Raw genomic sequence first — 20,749 nt, 5'->3', positions numbered from 1 at the left:
CATATAAAAGTTCACAGAGAAACCTGGGTATGCAGAAGAGCCAGCAAAGACAAGTTAAAAAAGTGTTAAAAAATAGCCACCATAATAAAACTCTTTTTTTTTTTTTTACCGGTTATCATATTAAGAAGGACAGTGTTACCTTTTCAGATAAGTAGAAAATGAAGACCACTTCCCACTGCATTCAGGACTCTATAAACCTCTTCAGGCTTTTATTCTGACAAGGCCCAAAGTGGGACATCATTGGTGCTCATTTTATTTATTTTTTCCATGCCAGTTCTCAAACTCATGTTTTGATGTTTTAAAGTCCTCTGCCAAGTGACAGAAACAGATCCTTTTTCGTGTTCACTGGATAATTACAAGAAGCATATTCCAATATAAGGAATTGTCTTTTTGAGCAAAAACAAAAGAGTTCTTAGATCTTTTTATTAGACTCAATGCAATAATTATCATTTATTCCCATTCGCAGCATCTTCCAGCAGACATGGAACTGAATAAGGCCAGACTTGAAAGCACCGTTACAGTTAGCAAGGACATGGTGCATGACACTCATCCAGCTCTGTAATAAATCTGTTAATTAGTGTACGAAATGAATTTTTTTAATTTATTTTTTTACAGCCAACTCAATATCAAAGACTTCATTCAAATACTTGTATGTGCTTGCTTTGGCGCAGCGCTCCTATCCCGCTGCCCAGTAAACTGAATCCTTATCAGACACAAACAACCCGCCTACGCTCGGCTTTGCAGCTAGCCTTGGGAGATGTCAGGTCCACTGAGTGTATGTTTTATGAGGTGATCCAAGCAGCGTGCGACCAGCCTGCTGGCTGGAGACAGAACACTCGCCTCTTTGAAGTCAATGACACCACTGCTGACCGCGAGTCAAGTGACTCATAGTGAAGCAATAGGTTGACACAAACAGGGAGCAGTAACTGCAGTATCGCTATGTTATCAGCAGCCAGCGAGGCATGCTGTATCTGGCTTTGGCGCATATCTTCCTCCTCAAATTACAGACTTGTGCGGATTCTCTCTTACGTCAGTTTCTGTTTCTGCACTTGTGACCGAATGCGCTTCTCATGTCTGTGAGAACATGCAGACTGAATGAGGTTAAATGTTCAGGGAGGTGGTGACCATCTAGCAGGTTTTGGAGGTGTCTGAGGCAGCTGCACCTGTGGACAAACACTTAAGGATCATGTCAATGGAATACTATGTCTCATCGGATTTTGAGTCATTCTATCTTTGTTTTCATCCCTCTGATTATAAGCCTGGCACGTTTTCATCCTCTTTCCTTGTGTGGATATTAGTCAGCTATAGATGTCCGACACAGAGTTTGTTTTTCTGCTTTTAAGCCTATTTACTGACACATCAAATCATCTATCAGACTTTAATGCTTTGTACAGTATTTGTCTTCTCCCACCATCTGTGATCTGGAGGTAAGACCTATTTCCTACAAAGACTGACACAAACTTACATCATTATCTTTTTGACCCTTGTCACACAATCCTTAACACAGACAGGCAGAAGATGACTCGGTCCGTTTCAAGGTTTATTTGTTTCTGAAGACATTCACGTGAAAGCACAAACCTCCCTCGAGGAACATCAACGTCATCTTTTCTCCAGCGAACATTCGGTTGGGGGTCTCCTTGCACCTGGCAGCGGAACTCAACCATTTCGTCCTCCAGGACCACCTGGTTGATCGGCCTTCGAATGAAGGTCGGTCGCTCTGCAGGATGGAGAAGTATGCACTTTCATCCTGCTATTTCTTAGATTCTGCTCATTCCAAATCACCAGTGTTCAATCCAAAAAACTTTATAGCAATTAAGAAGTCGAGTTGTTGCAATTAGAATGTACAGTAGCTCCATATGCAAATTGTCGGAATCGAAAATCATGGATTTTCCAACAATAGTTAATCATTTTAGGCCTGCATTGATTGCATTAAGTTCACACATGTTTCATTACTTAGAAAAGCGATGCATACCAAACACAGTCAGCTGAGCAGTCTCACTTTCTCGCTCTCCAACCATATTGGTACCCACACAGATGTACATGCCAGCATCAGTCTTTTTGGTGTTGGAGATCATGAGCTTCCCTCCACGAATCTTAAAAGAAAAACAGTTTTCAAGATGATTATTTTTTTAACATTTTCCCCACTTTCCAGTTGTGCACTCTGAAATCAGTTTGGTTAAAGTCAAACCCATTCACATTTTATTTTTGAAAATAAAATGTGAATGGGTTTCCCATCTATTCTTGTTTACTTGTTTGTTTGTATACAAATACAATTTATACTTGATAATCTTTTAAGAAATACAATCAATCTGGAAAACTTCACCTGAACAGTTCAGAACCCAGGTGTTTATCTGTGAGTCAAAATGGATGAAGTTTTGTCTAAAGATATCCTGGATCGATTTTAGGGCAGTGAATCAGATCATTCAAAATTAACCAAAATTTACTATAAATTGTATCACCAACGACAAAATTAATTTTTAACATGAATCATTAAACACCTAAGAAATACTAAATCTTGTGTCTAAAAAAATTCAAGATTTCTCTTTAAACTATGCCGTGGCAGCACTCACAGTGATTCTGTCATCCTTGTCGTCAATTCGCACTTTGTCCTTCTTCCAGTAGATGGTGGGTTCAGGATGGCCTCTGGGAGGAACGCATTCCAGAATGGCTGGCTCTGCTGCTGCCACCACCACGTCAATGGGATTTTGTCTGAAATCGTCTCGCAGCACTGAGGAAAGAAAAAGGAAGTTGTTTTAGGAGTAGTACTGTAAAACATAGATAAAGACATGTTTTAAGGTTTGAACGATTGTCTTTCCTGAAAACTGGTATAGAAAGAAATTGTGTGAAGTGAGTATTAGCACCGTTTGTGTAGGCTATTTGAATGTAATGTGCAAGTAAGGCGAAAGCTAATTGGAGCTAATGGAGGTCCCTGTGGAGGTAGAAGAACAAACAGAGTCAGAATGCCCTGAAGCCTGGTGTCACTCACTTGTGAGAGCTCACAGGGTTACAACACTGGGTGGCATGTACGCACACACTCTGACGTACAACCAGATGCAGGCTAACAAACAAAAACCAGCAGGTGGCCTGATGAACAACTGCGCCTCCTTGTATCTAATCACCCTCAGGTAGGCCTTTCATCACAGAGATAACCTCTCACCCTGTGCAGTGTTCGGAGAAACACACAACACCGGCTCATTATCGAACAAGGAGAGCTCCTGTCACACGGACACACGCCGGTGAGCACACACACGCAAATGCAAATGCAAAATCACATCAAGCCGGCAAACTGCCAGTAAGAAATTTAATCCTGAGTCAATTCCAGGGCGAGAAACGACTTTCATACCAATGAGGACACTTAGAAAATGCCACATGTAGCCAACAAAGGGCTTAACGGTTTAGTTTGGAGCTCGCGCACACTCTCCTGCTGGGTGCGCTCAAACAGATTTTTCTCCATTAAATCTATAATAAATCTAATCTTTGTAGCACTTTTAAGAAATGTTTGATCCAGCTGTGTGTCCATCAATGACATAGCAAAGGACATAAGTATCCTGTGATGGATAGAAAGGACTGAGCTTGTTTTAAGGTGCTTAAAGGGGCTAAATTAAGGGCAACACCACAGGTTCTTATGTAAATTCCATGTAGAGACAAACGTCGGGAGGACTGGGATTATGGGAGGGAATAACTGGTCCCTGCGCTCCTAGATTCTCTCATCTTTTCATTCACTCTTCCTACCCTCTCCACAGACAGCCGCAGATCCATTGTCTCCTTATTTATTTATTTAGACCAAGAGGCTGCAGAGTGGAGGAAGGGAGGAAGCTTTCAACCCAATTATCCTGGGGATGCACAGGGCACAGAGTGGGACTTTGTGTGACATGAATTCAAATGAAACCTTTACACTGGAGTAATGGAAGAGAATACAGAAGAGGTGGAGATTGAGGTTTTTCCTTTCTAATGCAGGCCTGCCCCCTAATCTAAAGAGCTGAGGTAATTAGCCAGCTTCAGCCTGCCGGACCCCCAAGCCTGTTGGAGCAGAACAGGGACCTCCGCTGGGCTGTGTGTATTTGCATTACAAACGGAGGTCCTGTGGTCTAAAATCATAGCCTGGTTTGGACCAAACACAGCCTGTTGTTTTCAGGATCATGTTAGCTTTAATTGCAGCTTTCCGTTTGTGGGTGATGGCACCCACGGGAGTCAATCAGAATCGCTCTGGGTTGAATCAGAGCAGTGACAAAAACAAAACACATGAGGTGTGTCATTGTGGTTCTTGTACCACACTGTCTAATCTAATTTAAGGCTGAACACAGTGGTCTCCGTGACTTACAATCTAAATGAATACACCTAGAAACATGAAGGCAAAAAAACAAATGAGTCAACCAGAGCCTCAGCGTGCCTCAACCAAAACCAAAACACCTGTTCACAAACAACCTAATACAAAATCTCAACAGCCAATGGGAGATTAGGGCTTGTAAAGCCGATAACACCCACCAGATAGAAAGTAAATGAGTCTCAATGAGAGCCAATGGAGACACACTCTACATCAGCACCTAACCTAACAAGAATGCCAGAGTTATGAAGGTCGCGATGGCCCTGAAGGTGAAGCACAAACACATCTCATTTACGTTTGCATTGCTCCAGTAACAGTGTGAGCATGCATCTCTTCCAAAGCGCTGTGGTCGCCTGAAGGCACCTCCCTGAGTGGCTCGATGCTGGAAATCATAAGGCAAGTAAAAGCTTTTATATTAGCATCATAACACAAGCGTGTGTGTTTTCTCTTTCGTCACTTAGCTAACATGAGAGGCATCTGATGTGGGGTTTCGCTTGAATACGATTTGCTGTCAGAACATGAACTGTGGCTCCGGCTTTGAGGCCCTGCAGGCATTCAGACCCTCATTGCCCAACAAACAAAAAGTAATTGACTTTCCGTGTCCATGAAATATCTAGCTTCTTCTTTCGCAGAAAGGCATCTTACCTCCCATGGAGCTACAGCAGGCTCAAAACCGTGCTGTCTTGCGTACTTGCTTATTAATATTTATATATTTTTACATATCCACCCCCTCTGCTACAAGTCCTGCATCTGTCAATCCAGCTGCAGGGTAAAAAGAAACCTGTGTCTGAAAAATATGAATATGCCTCTCAAACCTATTTATTTATTCCCTAAATATCAGAGGAGTAAATGAAGGAGCATCAGGAGGCGAGCAAAGCACGGAAAAATATGCAGTTGTTTCAGCTGGCTCTGTTTCAACACTTCAGACTTTAAGGAAAGGGAATGAAGCTGCAAGCTGTGAAACAACCCAGGGGTTGAGAGTGGAGTTCTTTGCCAAAACAGAAATAAAAAGAAGGATGCCATGGTTACTTTTAATTAGGTTGTTCACAGTTAGCCTGTATGTGTGAGGTATGGAATACAGAAAATATAGCCAGACACATGCCAGCACAAACGTGCAGCATCAAAGCAGAGAAGTGGCCAGCTCACAAGAGAGGAGGAATGATATTTGTTATCTTTCGTCGCCCTTTCCTTCAAATCGTAGATATTTCTCACTAAAGGGTGACACTGCTTGTCGGAAAGATTAGTGCTGAGGCTTCACTGAGGTGTCCGGCCTGCACACCGAGATAGCTGCTGACAAACATATTCACCTACAGGAGCACACCTTGCTTTGGTAAGCTGCTCCCGTTGCCTCAACAGCACACACGTCTGAAAGCAATTTCTGACATTTGCATCACTTTGATAGACGCTCGCCACAAACACCCATAAAACACTGACACGACTAAACTTGACACATTGCAGTTTTCAAGGCTGCAAGGGTTTGAACCTTTTTGTAACACACCCAGTGTGGCTTTTTCTGAATGTGATGGTTTTTTTGTTGTTTTTTTTCTCCATGCTTCCTGCAAAACAAAAACCCTTTTTCTTGAATGGACTTTGTTTTTTTTAGGTCAGAGGCTAAGAAAGCAAAAAAGAGTGAAACATTCAGCAGCTTGGGGCCCTGTTCCATCACCTTACACACAAAATATAATAAACCGTGCATGCACAGACTGGAAGGGTAGCACAGAAGTTGCTTCGAGCTATAATATCCTTTCATTCAAGTGCGTTTTGCCCTTTACCCAACAAACTGCTATTATATTGGAACCATTTTCATTTCCACCCTTAGAGAAGAGAGACAATATACTGTATGTGTCACTATGTGACAAACCACTCCAAACCTGTGTGTTCCACCATTAATGTCTCGTGTTACTGCTTTTGCTGAAGGCAAGAGAGGATAAAGCTCAGCTGTACAATAGTGACAGCAGATATGCCTTATTTGTCTAGATGCAAGCTTTTCCGCCTATTACTGAATGATTGCCCTCCCATCGGCCAAAGCTAACCTCTGCCCCTCATCCAGATGTAGAAATTACCCCCTCAGCAGGTAGGCAGGCAGCAGCGTCACACTGATCCCCCCACATTCCCTCTCAGAGGGGTTGCAGGTCAGACCAGAGAAACAGCTGCAAAAATATGTCCATCTGGCAGTGCCCAAGGCTGTACCTCCTCTGAGAGCTGCAAAGAGCTGAAGAGAGAGGCTCATCCTGCCATCATTAGCGCAATTCATCCTCACCATCATCAAGGGTCATTCCTTGTCTATCTTTTTCCCTCCATCTTCTCAGTTAATCATTATTTTCCAAGCCCACAGCATCGTCCCGCGCGTTACACTAAGCCCCCTCCACTCACTTCCACTTGATTGTTAGAGCTGTGTTTGCCCTGACTGCAGATGAGCTTCAGCTGATGAAGCCACACAGCACACACGCAGCACATGGCATCCTCCACAAACCGTGGCCGTGCTTGATATGATCTCCACCACCACTCGCCTTATCTGTGCATCCCGAGACAACGGATTGTAAATAACAACGTCACTTTTACGGATAGGGTAAAGGAAATATGGAATATAGTGAAAGTTAAGAGAATCATATGGCTGGCAGTGATATAAAGGTAAGTGATGGTGGTCTTGGGGAAGGATCGCAGGTGGTAATATATGAAATGTGCATCTTAAATGGGTCCTCAGAGGGAACAAAATAAAAAAATGAGGCTTTAGTATTTTGGTGAAAAACAGGAGGAAAAGGAAGCTAGACATAAGGTACGCAACAGGGGATGAAGAGAGGGGGGCCTGATCAAGGTCAAACTGAAGAGGTGGAGAAAAATACAAAGATTTGAATTGATAGGACTGAAATGAAATGCATTTTATGACTCATTGTTCATACTGCGCCTCCACTGTTGATTAAATAGATATAACTAAACAAACCTCTTTATTTAGAAAGCAGTCCTACACAATGCTCTTTTTTTTTTTAAATAGCGCCCTTAATTTGACCTAACAAGCTGTAGATCAGCACAGTAATGACAGTGGGAGCGCGGCAAACCACTCTGTGGGCCGAGGATGAAATGTATGCTGTTGCTACTGAGAAACAATACTATTGACTCCTAATGAACAGCTTTTCTAGCTCCCCTTTAGCACAGGCATACTGTACAGAAGACTCACATTAACACACACACACAAACGCAAATCAATTTAGCCTAATACGTGCTTTATGGTAATGTATATCTCATTAAAACTCTATTTAAAAAGTCATTAAAATTTACTTGAAGGAGGACTGGCGTCATTACAGTAATACAGTGAAAAGCAAAGAAAAAGACAAGTAAGGACAAGGAGAAGAAAAACGACAGAGAGCGACGCTTCCTAATCACTTAATTGTGTCTAAAATGGAATGCATTTGCATAATAAACGATGACGTGTCTCTATCCTCCTTTGTATCTTTCTTCAATCTCACAGCTAACTGTAATTAACAAACAGCACAATCGAATATTTATGTAGCCTGAGAATTTTTTGGTGACGACTCAAGGCTTCTTCTGTTGGCCTGTTCACGATCATGAATGTGCTCTGGGCGCCTGGCAGCTGCAGACGGGCGCTGAAACTGGAGCTGGCTGATACTAATGAACAATGTGCACATGGGCTTTTGTGGTGGCTCTGATAAGACCCGATTCTTGTGCTCCATCCAGGGCGTACACTTCACAGCCGGAAGGGGGAGTAAGATGTAAATGGAGGGGGGGGGGTTGTTTGCAGATCAGAGCCGTATTGATTTTCTGCCAATTCCAGCACTGAGGCTGCATGAACAGAGGCAGTGAGGCATCATGATGGAGAAGGTGGATCTGCTTCCTATATCAGGTGAATAAGGAGTGGAACCAGAGTTGGAAGAGGAGAAGGAAGTAATACACTCAGGGAAACATCAGTTGTTAGTGTGTTTTTGTCTCTTACAGCATCAGTCTTATCTAAACTAGACAGATAACAGGAAGGAGGGTGCTTAAGTCTGACTGCAAGGGACATGGAGCTAAAATGGTGCACTGGAGATAACTCATAAATTTTGAAAGAACAATTCAGCAGCCCCCTTAATCTTTTAGAATAATTCTTTTTTTTTTTCTTAGGGTTGTAGTTTCTATTTTGTTAAACTTACCTTTTTTCAATATACTAACATCAGAACTTCTCCAATGGTACTAAATAGTTGGATGAAGATGGTTTATCTACTGTTTTCTGTTTACTCTCGAACAGGACTAAATGCAGAGGAATTTCTAATGTAGTCATTTATAAATTACAGACGTGGAAAGGCCAGTTGTAGCACAACTTGTCAGTTTAAAGCTACGTTCACACCGCCCTCTGCTATGCACGCTCAAGCAACCACTTTCAATATAAAGTCTTCATAAATGTGCGTAAATGCGGGCTTCTGGGTTCAAAACTTTCGCAGGTTTCTGCTACTGTTTTTGGGCTCTACGTATAAAACGCTCATCCATTGAACGCTGGTTGCAAGGTAAACCAGGCTAAACTTTAACCAATTAGAGACTCAGATTTGGTAGTGATGTATGGATGGCATCCCTTTTCATTGACAGAAGTGCCAACTGTTTGAAAATGAATCATGGAGGAGAACCTAACATTTTGTGGTTTGTGCCTGGCTGGACACCAAGTTTTTCATATATCGGAATAGACCTCTGAAATAAAAAGCCTGGAGCAAGATTCGCCAGATTTACACCACTTCAACATATGCACCAAGCCTCCTTCAACTGTGGGTGGTGGACATGCGCTAGTAAACAGTAGAAAAATTAAAAGAAAAAGTTGTTTCTCCCTGCTTGTCCAGTTTGAACATGAGTTAAACTCAAGTTCAAGAATCCACGTTTAGCATCACTTGCCCATCGTGAACGTAGCATAAAAGTGCTGGATCCAGCTACAAAAACACTGTTTGGGCTGTTTGTGTGTGTCCTGGCCTCATGACATTGAGGAAGTGTCCTTCCGCAGGGAAATATAATCCTCAGGATGCTGTTCAAGTGTGTCAGTGCTTTCTCCCAGACTTCCCCAGAGGGTGCACAAATGTACACTCAAGCATGCACACAGAAGCAGAGATTTTATATCCATGTGGCATAATCACAAAGGCATCTCTGGTAAAAATTAAACCTCTACAGCCAATTTCTGCACTCCACTGAGCAAATCTTTATATAATCTTTAACAGCTTCACTTCCTTTTTTATGTGTCAGCCTGTTTGCGGCAGATTCCTCTGTCTCTGTTTTATTGTTTTGCTCTATAATTGGATTGGCAGTAACAGAAAACAGTCAGTCTTTAGGAGCCTGTAAAGGGTGCCACTCTGCAATGGAAGTCCTGTTTTAATTAAGCTCTCGGTTGGAGCTGAGCGGTTATTTTCTACAGTTGGTCTGATGAGCCCCACGTGTAGGTGGGTTTCACATTTGCCTGCTGGACGAGTAGTGGAAGGAAAGGACATCACACTAAAGTTCAAACCGCAAGAAAAGACAAAATATTACAAGCATTCAGAGTGTCTGTGCATGTGTGTGTGCCATCGCTGTTTCAGTGTGCTCATTATGACAGAGCCCCACCCATCAGTGGTGTGCAGTTGAGTGTGTTGGTGCAGATACAGAGCTGGACCCTGCAGCGAGTGTGTACAAATAAGAATCTGAATACAAAAAAATAACATTAGATCTCTCACATATAGCTGCAGTAAATTCTGCACAATCCCCACGGTAATGTTGCATGAATTTGAATGTGAGGCTGATGCTGCAGGCAACCCTGTATGTAGCAAATGATTAGAAGGCTGTTTTCACTGCCATTCCTTGCCATGCCCTCTCTTCAATCGTCCTAATGGCCTCTTCAGATCATCTGTCCTTCAATCAATACTGCCTGAAAGGAAGAATCCCACACCTAAGGACACTTTGTTCCCCACTGCAGATGAGAGGTGACATATTTCTCATAGCAAGCATCACCCAGTGGTTCCGGAATAAAACTTCACAGAGAACTTTGAACTTCTTCTGATGTCTATCAAATGTTTAAATCTGACCAGTTGCTACTTCAAAATGCTAGAGGCAGAACCTCCAGTTCAGTCCTCTTACAGAATGATAAAATTAAAAGCAGATACTGCTTGGCACACAGACGTTTTTGCTATCAGCTCCATGTCTTTATTCTTTATAGTTTGTGTAAACTTTTTATGACTGCAGGTAAAAACACAATTTACTATTAAGTTAAACAGTGTGTTCAAAGACTCCCTTCCAAACCATTATTTCACAAATGCACCCCACTTTATGTGTGTCTGCTGAGGCGAGAACAAATGTGACACATAACATCTAAATAGTGTAAATAAATTGCAGCAGTGCTTCTGCCTGCTCAGCAAGTCACTGCTACATTAGGCTCACCTAAGTACCACGATCTAATAGACACACGTTGTCATTTAAAGTGGATTTGCAGTATGTCAGGCTGTATTGGCAGCAGTTGGCTGGTACATGGCCAAACAGCTCACCAACAGCACCGATAACATTCCGATCACTCTGTAAGTCACTGAGAAGGCAGTGATTGCACTCATGCAGATGCTTATGCACCTGCTCATTAAAGTAAAAACAAAAAGCTATAAGACATGGAACCTACTTACAGTAAGAGTCATAGCATTACCATTTTGTGTGAGATTATCATTTTAAACTATAAGACCATGCTAAGAAGCTTGAACATTATTTTATAGAGGCATTTAAACAAACAAAAGAAAATTAAAGACCCACTCTGTTAGAATTATATTTTTGGTCTTTTTTGCATATTCTTGTGGCATTTTTATCATGATGACCAAGATTAAAAAAATTAAGCTTAAATTGGTCTTCTGATTATTTATTAATTAAAATCTTTGTGAATCAGGGGCAGACAAAAATGTGCAGATTCAAAAAGAGTATGTTTTTGATGTAGAAGATACTGTACGTGTATATACAATGGGCGCAACACGAACTCCCTGCTCCGTTTCATCCTGATGCATCCATTTGTAGGCACATAGATCCATGTATGTCTTAATTTAACTAGTCTGAGCTGGTCTCTGGCTCAAAACTGTACGACTGGATAGCTCCAATATTGCTCCCAATTGAGTTTGGACTGATAATGTAAGGTTAGGGGTCTGAGGGGCTGTAAAGATAGCGGTAGAGTGTGTAAACAGAGAGCTCTCAGCACCGCGGAGAGGTTGCTCTGCAGGGGTGTTTCCACCCACAACTCAGATGGCAAATTTCTAATGAACTACTGCTGCTCTGCAGAAACTTTGTCCTATAAAAGGACACAGGTTTTTTTACATTTTGGCTAAAAACGGCATAATGAGTGTGTCTTTAATCACAGTGTTTATTCTACAAACTAATAGAACTCAATAGCAATATCTTGAAACCTAGATTCTGTAATCAGCTTCCTCCCTTGGCTTTGCGGCCGGCTACACCTGAGCGTCAGGCTTATGTAACTGGTGTGCTAATGTGGGAAATTTAATTCATTTCAGGGCAGGGTATAAAATCTGGGATAGTCATTCAGGTAATCTGGCCTGTTGAAGCCATTACCCTGTATGTAATAAAGCTTGTATGTGCCTGTGTGCATGTGCAGGGGTGTGCGTGTGTCAATTCATGCCTTTATTATCATGCAAATGGAAAACAATCTGAAACAGACCACTGGCTGCCGTGCCTCAGGATCAGTGCAGAGCACTGTGTCTAAACCATTTCTGTTCTGGCCCTTGCCTTCCCCCTTTTTTCTGAAATCTCTCCATTTCTCTCCCCCTGGTTTATCCTTCCTCTTCCATTTTCACAGGCACTGCATCAAAAAGCTAGCTGAAATAGAAATATTTTATACTGCGTTGGTGCTATCAGCAAGCTCTAGATGTAATGCTAATTATTTAAGCAAAGAAAGATGGCTAATGAAGCATCTTTTAATCTAAAGCTTTTTGGAGTTCTGTCAACAGTATTGACTTCGCTGCAGATGTATAAGATATCGTTGGAGGGCACCAGTGACCTACATAGCAAGGACAAGACAGCAGCTCAACGGCAGCGCAACACAGTGATCCCACAAGTCTCCAGGGCAAAGATTCTGCAGTGGAGACAGAACAGTGAAGAGATACTGCATGTGTGTCTGTGTGTGCATGAGCTAACATTCCCACTTCCACCCACGCAGTGTCCTTTATCATTACAGTCCCCAGTTTTCATACGACCCAGTAGAAAAATCCAGCACACCAATCCACCTCTCCCAATTACCACTTGCTGCAGGGCAACACACAATCAATAAAGATTCACCTGGCAATTGGCTAATAATTCAATGAGGTAGACCTACTGAGCCAGAACTGCTTAAGAGAGAAGGCGGGTCATGGGGGCTGTGACTATAGCTGGAACGCTATATTTCTGTATGGAATAGAGAATGTCAACAACATCGGTGTTTCTCCAATATCATGACTCCATTAATGAATACTGATGAACTGAATGATTTGATGAAAAGATTTTAGGGGTGTAACAATACATCTTAAGGATTTGATTCATATCATAATTTGTGTTGCTGATTAAATTCAAAATCGATATTGGTTCATTTTGAACGATCTGATTTGATCCGAGTTAATGACCTGAAATCGATTTAGGACATCTTTAGGCAAAAATTTGACCAGTGTGACCCCGGTTTTACACTGGTCCATCTGCGGTGTATCTCTGTTGCTTCTCCAGTCCTTCCCCCCTTTGCCCCCCTGGCTCCAGGAGGAGTGGTTTGTCCAGCCACCTCTGTGATGAGTACTTCATCCTGCTCATCCCAAAATTTGGCAATCAGGCCCCAAGCCTCACTAAGTCCTTGTAAAATGCATGTTTTTTGTCATAACAGATGTGTTTTTGTACTGTTTGTGTTTTTTTTGTAAAATAAACTTTTGTCGTTCATGCCAAAAATTGACACCAATGTTATCTGCAATGAGACGCAGACATGGCGGAGGCAATTTAAACATTCCCATTGACCAAATTTCCCTTCGGGGATTAATAAAGTTGATCTTGAATCTTGATTAATGAACATTCTACACAACGGAACTGAGACAGGGGAAATCAGCCTTCACTCAGAGACAAATACCCTGGTACTGAACAATACAGGTTAGGTTTTCCAGATTCCTTGTATTTCCTGCAAGATGATCAAGTGTAAATGAAATATGTGTACAAACAAACAGGCACGGTAGAATTCATTCAAGTTTATTTTCACGTTTGTAGGACTATCAATCTATTTATCAATTAAGTCAATTAATCGTTACACCCCTAAAAGAGTTAAATAACTACTTTTCTAGAACCCATAAATGCATGCCTCCTATGTAAGGGAATGCTATCAGGGTAAATACATCAAAACAATTGGCCACATCCAAAGAACATGAGTCATAAAACTGGTTCATTTCGGAAAACCTTTCAATGTAATGCTTGGATCAAAGGTGACTGTCAGTGCCATTTATGACAGAGTGCACTTCTTCTTTTCTTTGATTAATCCTGGGTCTTTCAAAGGTCATAGTGGCATTTAAGATCACCAACATATCAAGCACAAAAAAGCATAGTTTGGGATAGCCATTAAAGTAAGTGTTCATTGGACTTTTTTAAACGCATCTTAAAGATATTCATGTGTTTATTTATTTATTTCTGGAGCCTGTGATTGCATATGAGAAGTGGGCGTCATATCAGCGGTGCCGGTTTACAAACATTACACGAAACAGGAGCACTCACACAAACCCACACATACATGAAGCAAGCCCCCTGTATGAACACAGACAGTCCGTCCCTCGGGTAATGAAAGAGCATTGTGAGTCTGTGGTTGTTGTAAAACCCAATTAGTGTGTGTCTGCGTGCATGGGTGTATGTGTGCGTGTTTGCTTCATGTCTCAGTCAGAGCAACAGCGTTCAGAAGATCGTGCTTTGTTTGATTTTCTGCCCCCTGCTGGACACACACCATCATTAACGTGTACACAATATGTATCTTTTTTTAGGGGAGGTGTTTAAATAAGTATGATCATGTGCATTTGGGTAACTTGTTAGCCATATGAGATGCAGTTAGGAAAAGATCTTTCTGTTTTGCTGAGGAAAATTCATGATGATTCACATTCACAAACAAAGGAAATGCATGCTGTAACAGCAACGACGTGCTGATTAATTTTCAGTCATCATAAATAATAATTCACTCGGATCCCATATGATGCAGCGAAAATGTCTCTCCACCATGTTACATGTAATTAAACAAAGATTACAGCTGTTTTCTTCCTACGCCCCTCACTGCTCACTTCCTCCTTATGGTTGCAGCTACGGCATAAAAGTGTGGCAGGCAGCATCACAACACAAGTCTTATCCCTGTCTTCAAACAGCACTATCTCTCCCAGGCTCATGAAAGAGCAGAACAGAGTGGTGGCAATCGCACACGCCGAGCTGTGCAAGCCTCTGCTCCACTGCAGCCGCCAAAGAGCTGCTTCTGTATTCTGTATTCACTCCTAGCTCTTTGATGGCATGGATCATTGTCGAAATTCTACCTCCTGCCAAATACACTGCAGGCATAAAAAATACTGTACAGTAAATATGATTCTGCATTCTGAGGAATCGCACATGGACACACATGAAATTCAGTTCTTTGTTTTTTGTGTGTTACATTCCAATGTTTAGACTAAAAGATCATCTATTAATTTTTCAATTTCATTAACATTATTGAGTTTTTAAAGCTACTGTAGTGAATTTTCTTCCAACATCATTGATTTTGCTGGTGCTGGAGGTGCTCCGGCTCAACAGGAGTTCAGAACTAAGTATCAATGCAGTCAAGAGACGTAAGGGGAACCAGAGAGAGGAACTGAGTGAAGTGGGTCTCCCCCCACATCACCTTTCATTTTTCAGCCTCAAGCCATGAATAACTGAATAAATGAATCTGCAGCACGACAAATGGAGGCTGTTTTATCATGAAATATGGTCAAATATGAAGGAAGCATAACCAGCCAGAAGAAAGCATCCTCATTCTCCTTTAAAAAATGGTTGTAAAATTAGGAGCAAGGCGCTCCCCTCATCCGTGACTATTCCTCCATTTTAGTGAAGACTCCGTTCTCCCTTTTTCTAGGTGAAAGGACACATGAAGGTGTCTAAGAGTGTGCCCATATGTATGTTATTCTGATCAATAGCAGAATCACTGTTATTAAAGGTACCATTAACAAAGGGTCAAAAATAAAAGCTCTTTAGAAAAGTCAATCATTTTGCAATAGTTCTGCTCTACCGGCTACTACTGAATAAAATATGAAGTTGGGGGGGGGGGGGGGGGGGGGATCTCAGTTTAAATAGCAGAGAGGTGGCATGTGAGCACTCTACTGTGGAAAGGGACCCCTGACCTCACCATGCCACAGTGACAACCAGCACTTATCTCTATCCACAGGAGTCTAATCCCACCAGGTAATTGTTTCATGTTTTACATTAATATGGCTCTGCTGCAACGGCCTGCTAACAAACATGCAACAAACAGGCCGTATCTCTCTGCGGCCATGTCAGGGAGGAACCTGCGCCGTCTGCCTGAAAAACCTGTCATTAGCACAAATAATTGACAGTCGCTCCTCTGCCCTGCACAGATGATTGGAGTCGATCAAATCATTCGAGAAATAAACACAGCGGTCTAAAATGGCCCTTTCAAACTCATCGGCTGATTACCATAATCGCTTTGTAGCTGACAATACTTTGCGAGCGTATGTGCTGTTAATGTCACCAATTATGCGGTCCTAATGTAAATGAAGTACCAGAGTGCCACACTCATCTAAAGCAAGATTCAAAACAAACAAATCCAGCCTTCATCAGATTTAATCCCTTTGGAATTTTGACCAAGCAATTAAGGAGGAAGACGTGACTCCAGTTTCTACCAGTGAAGAAAATAAAAATGAAAAAAAGCTTGCCGGCTAATTTAAGGAGGTAATTCCAGTGTGAAAATTGATTAATTCCAAGTTAACAGTGAATGCTTTCCTGACAAGCAAAGGCTTTTTTACTCCACACCATCACAGATTTCCTTTCAGAGTGTGCCTTGCTGTAGATCACTCACTTACAGAACTGTCAGACAAAAAAATTCAAGGGTTAGCAACAGAAGAAGCTCTGCTCCAAATGAAATAAAAGTAAAAAATATCAAGTGGCTTTGGAGCTGTCAAGAATGGTGCATGAAATTCTGCTTAGACATCTGTTAAAGAACAAAAAACTGTTTTTACATCAGAGACATTTCACATATACTATGGCTGCCACAATTCTCAATTTAAGACCTAAATCATAGAGAAAGTGTATCATTGCATCCCTACTGCATGCATTTAGGTCTACATTTTCGAATGTCTAACACATATTGCGCAGAATCCAAGAAGAAATTTTTTTTATTGCTTTAATATATTACACAAGGCTCATTATAGGCCAACTAAAAGGTTTTTCTTCATTGTTACTTACATTTTAACAAACACATTTTTTTCCCCTGAAATTCTGATTTTTTTAGTTATTGTGTTGTAATCTACAAATCCTAAATTGAACCGAAGCAAAACCCAAACAATGAGGTTTGAACCAAATCCTGAAGAAAGTGTACTGATGCATCTTTAGTTCAACAGTTTTCTGTGTTGTGTTACTCATTTTCTTTATCCATAAAGGCTGAGATAATATCTGAGTAAGGGCATAATGTTCAAACAATTATCTTCAAAGCATTTGCCTAGAGAACAGGAGTGACCAAGTTAAAAAGTTAATCCTGTCACCTTATTTGGAGGCTCTTTTCTTAAGCTATCACAGTGGCTAAAAAAAACAATTTCCCCTTTTTTGGATTTAAAATAATTCTGCAAATTTTTATTTAAAAAAAATCTGTTCTTGTAGGAGGCAACTTAAATATTATATGGCTTGCATTCTTATTGCAAAACGTAAAAACTCGTAAAACTTAAACATTGTAAAACTTAAACATGAAATTCCATCAAACTAAATTAAATCCTGCCTGTGCACGACCACACTTAAGATTTTGTCCTTTTTTTTTTAGTTCCTCTACCATTGTTTCTCTTGATTATTAATGCACACATCCATCTCATATATCCCCGTTTCTTGATGAGTTAATTTCTCTCCCATTGCTCGTTTTCTGAGCGACCCTGTTGGCCCAGGAGAATCTCCTAATAGGCTCCTTGTGCCCATCAGGATTGATCAGTGCGCAGCTCCCTGTCAGACGCAATCAATACGTCATTCCTTCAGCAACAGGGCTCTGCTCATTTGCCGCTTTTTCCTTCCCTGGAACGCTTTACTTTCATTTTATTATTATTTCTTACGACAGATCAATACAGACCCACTGTAAGCCACAATTAGAGGAACACCTAATCCCCTTGTTGACTTGATCTCCTTGACAACTGCAAGCAAATGAAACACAAATGATAATGAAATTTAATGGGATTCTATGGAAATTAAATCACTTAAATGATAAAGAGAAAATAGCCACAAAGAGTTATGAAGAAATCAATACTATACATGCTCGCATACACATGTCTTTGTTTATACCCTTTTGCACTGACAGGTTTTGAAGAATAAAAGCAAAAATAAAATGCTATACACAGAAAAGCGTGTTTGAATGTTCAGACGGAAAAGCATAGAAAGACAATTACATTCTCCACGCGTACCCTAACATTTACAGGCTCCAATCCAGATGAGATAGTGATTGTACACCTGACTGAACACAGTCTGATTTACATCTCTGCTTTCATCAAATTAACTGAATCCCTGCAGAAGATTACATTTCTAATATCTTCCACTCACAATGACATATGCTATAGATGCATCCTCTTATTACAAACACATGCCTGATTTAGCTAATTTTGGGTGGATGTCACAAATGATAAGTTCAATATGTATATTTTTGATGAATCTATTTTCTAACGTTGCAAAATTTTCAGAAAAGAGGTCAAAACTGACCGAGCAGAAAAGCTTTCTGCAGTGTCATCACATTAACAGCTGGTTTATGGGGAGACTGAACAAGAAGAAAAAAAAATGTGATCATTAAATCTTAGATTTAGCACGCCTATGAGGTTTGGCCTGGATTTGAGAACAGGCGTGGATCTAAGTAGTGCTGGTGATGAGAGCAGATCTGTGGGCTCCGTTCAAGAAGTGTGCGGGGTAGCGGTGTGGAACTGCACGAGTAATTAATGAATCAGGCCCCGGAGCCGTCTGTGAAGTCCAGCCTTTGAAGGAAGGAGCTCAGACCGATCGTGGCCCTTCTGATGAATGTTTGTGAATCTTTTAAGGGATGGAGAGCTGCTAATGAGGCCTCATCTATTACCATTTCAGATGTAATTAGCGTTGTTGCAGAAATGGAGCTGGGCCAAGCTAGAGTGGCTCAATCTGGGCTCTGTGTGTGTCTCTGTGTCTCACAAGGCAGCAACAGCAGGAGGATGAAGTGAGCAAGTGGAGGGATACTCCCTGGAGAGGAGACAGGGCCTCAGCAGCTTTGACATGTAGGGTAACCAGACGCACAGCCACCATACTGCAGCACAAAGCAACAAAGCTGGCAGCAGAAAAGTCTTCGCTGGAGAAGAAAGGGGCCTCTAAACCAAACATATGCACATGTTCCTCCACCTTAATTAATCTGTTGAAGTTATCTGCCATTATTTACTTACAAAAAATTTGCCTAAAGCAAAAATGAATTAAAGAAACCACTAAACAAATTGCACTGAAATAATTCAGCTTGTTCAGGGTGTCAGTCTTTTCACATTTCCTCCATAGCGCTCCTTGACCACCTACATGCCCGAGAGTGCTGTGCCAGTGTGAGGGCTGACAGATTAACTGGAAGTGGTGGCCAATCTTCAACTCATGGGTCACAGCACGGCCAGGTTAGGTGCCCTGTTAACTGTTTCAGTCAACCTTTCACCCCTCAGGGTTAAGTTGCCTCAGACCTCAATGTTTGACTGGGCAACGAGGGTCACGACTGTTTTCACTGAACATCAGCAGTGATTTAGTGCAAGTTAATGAGCCATTAGTCTTTGTCATGACTCACTCAACAAACGCACTACAAGGACAAGGAATACATTGCATGTTGGGGGCACCTGTAATGCACGTCTTTGTTTTAAAGCTGTTTGACTAAACCCACAACTGACCACTTGACAAAACAGCATGATTTAGAGTCGCTGAAGGCGGATTTTCAATGCCGCATTCATGTACCCTGAGAGAAGTGGTGTCAGAAGAATGGGAAGGAGCAGCACCCTTCACCAAAAAACTGTAACCTGTGCCAAAACCAACTGAGTGTTTTGTCTGCTTTCCTATCTGAATCTCCCCTCACAACGCCTGGTAAACAAAAGCACAAGGCAGAGCAGCTCACATTAGTATGCAACACAGAGACAGTGAATCAATGGAGTCTGGAGGACTTTCCACTTTCTCTCTGTCACAATCCTGCCTTTAATGACCACAAACCAGGGTTTGTCCACTCCACTTGTGGCCACGCACTAAATTATCAGTCGTGAATCCAAACAACCTTTATGGGCCGGCACAAATTAAAGCGGTTAAATCTACAAGGACAACAAGATTTTATATAAACTATCACGAGACTCACTAAAAGCAAAACTGAAAGAAGGCAATGGCTTTAACCAAATGTATATGGCTTCCTTTTCTCCCTGTGTATTTTTAATCTGTTTGATCAAGTTTTATTAAGGAACAGAAATCATCAAAGAGACAAAAAAAGGCAAAAAAAAAAGATATGTTAAATACAGAAGATTGGCTTGAAATAAACAGGTAAACAAAGAGAAAAACTGACAGGAAAAAAAAAAATCTTTAAAACATTTAAGCCCCACTGGAGAAGATGCTAAAGGATGACTTGCAATGACAATCAAAGGAAAGCAGAGAAATGTTAAAGCTAAAAAAAAAAAGGAAAATAAAAACAACTTCCCTAAGCACTTTGAGGTGCTCTGTAGCATAAACGTTCTCTATAATAAAGTTGAAATTAAATCTGTATTTCCTATTTAAAAAGAATCGGAAACATATAAATTTGTATTTTTTTTATGGACAGCTTTGTTGTTGAATAAATAAATCAAGTACCAACTGATATTAAGTGCCAAAGATGAGAAAATACATAACATGAAGACCATGTTGATGGTACTTGACAGATCACTCAGAGAAGATGATCTAAAGGTAAAACCTTGAATTCCTAAAAAATGTGTAGATCTTAAAATAAGGACCATAAGAATATATATATATAGTCTTGCCTGTGACTTTCAAACAAGGTACCTCTTGAGCACTTAAGATACCTTTGCTGTCAACAAAACAATTCTCTTTGGATGAAAAAATATAGGTAAATGCAACATCACTCAGACTGCAATTAAAGTGATTGACTTTGGACAATTCTATTTGGAGGGTTGACACCAAAAATCTTTAAAAAAAAAAAAAAACAAGCTCCACCTGTCAGATTGAATGGGCATGTGACTCTAAGTATGTTGTTCTTAACTCTAGCTTTACCAT

General features: G+C 41.0%; 1 protein-coding gene across 2 annotated transcripts in view; it reads right to left on the bottom strand.

Moving 5' to 3' along the window:
* The window catches only part of robo2 (roundabout guidance receptor 2), a 282,072-nt gene that overhangs the window by 61,494 nt on the left and 199,829 nt on the right, over positions 1 to 20,749 (bottom strand). For both annotated transcript variants that reach the window (XM_023961235.1, XM_023961234.1), the window contains exons 3-5: positions 2,571 to 2,728; positions 1,973 to 2,093; positions 1,579 to 1,717 (exon numbers count right to left, since the gene is read on the bottom strand). In XM_023961235.1, the coding sequence (XP_023817003.1) occupies positions 1,579 to 1,717; positions 1,973 to 2,093; positions 2,571 to 2,728 (418 nt within the window). The remainder of the gene's footprint in view (positions 1 to 1,578; positions 1,718 to 1,972; positions 2,094 to 2,570; positions 2,729 to 20,749) is intronic.

This window comes from Oryzias latipes, chromosome 13 (assembly GCF_002234675.1).
Source record: "Oryzias latipes chromosome 13, ASM223467v1".
Taxonomy (NCBI): Eukaryota; Metazoa; Chordata; class Actinopteri; order Beloniformes; family Adrianichthyidae; genus Oryzias; species Oryzias latipes.
This window is presented reverse-complemented; position numbering and strand designations above follow the sequence as displayed.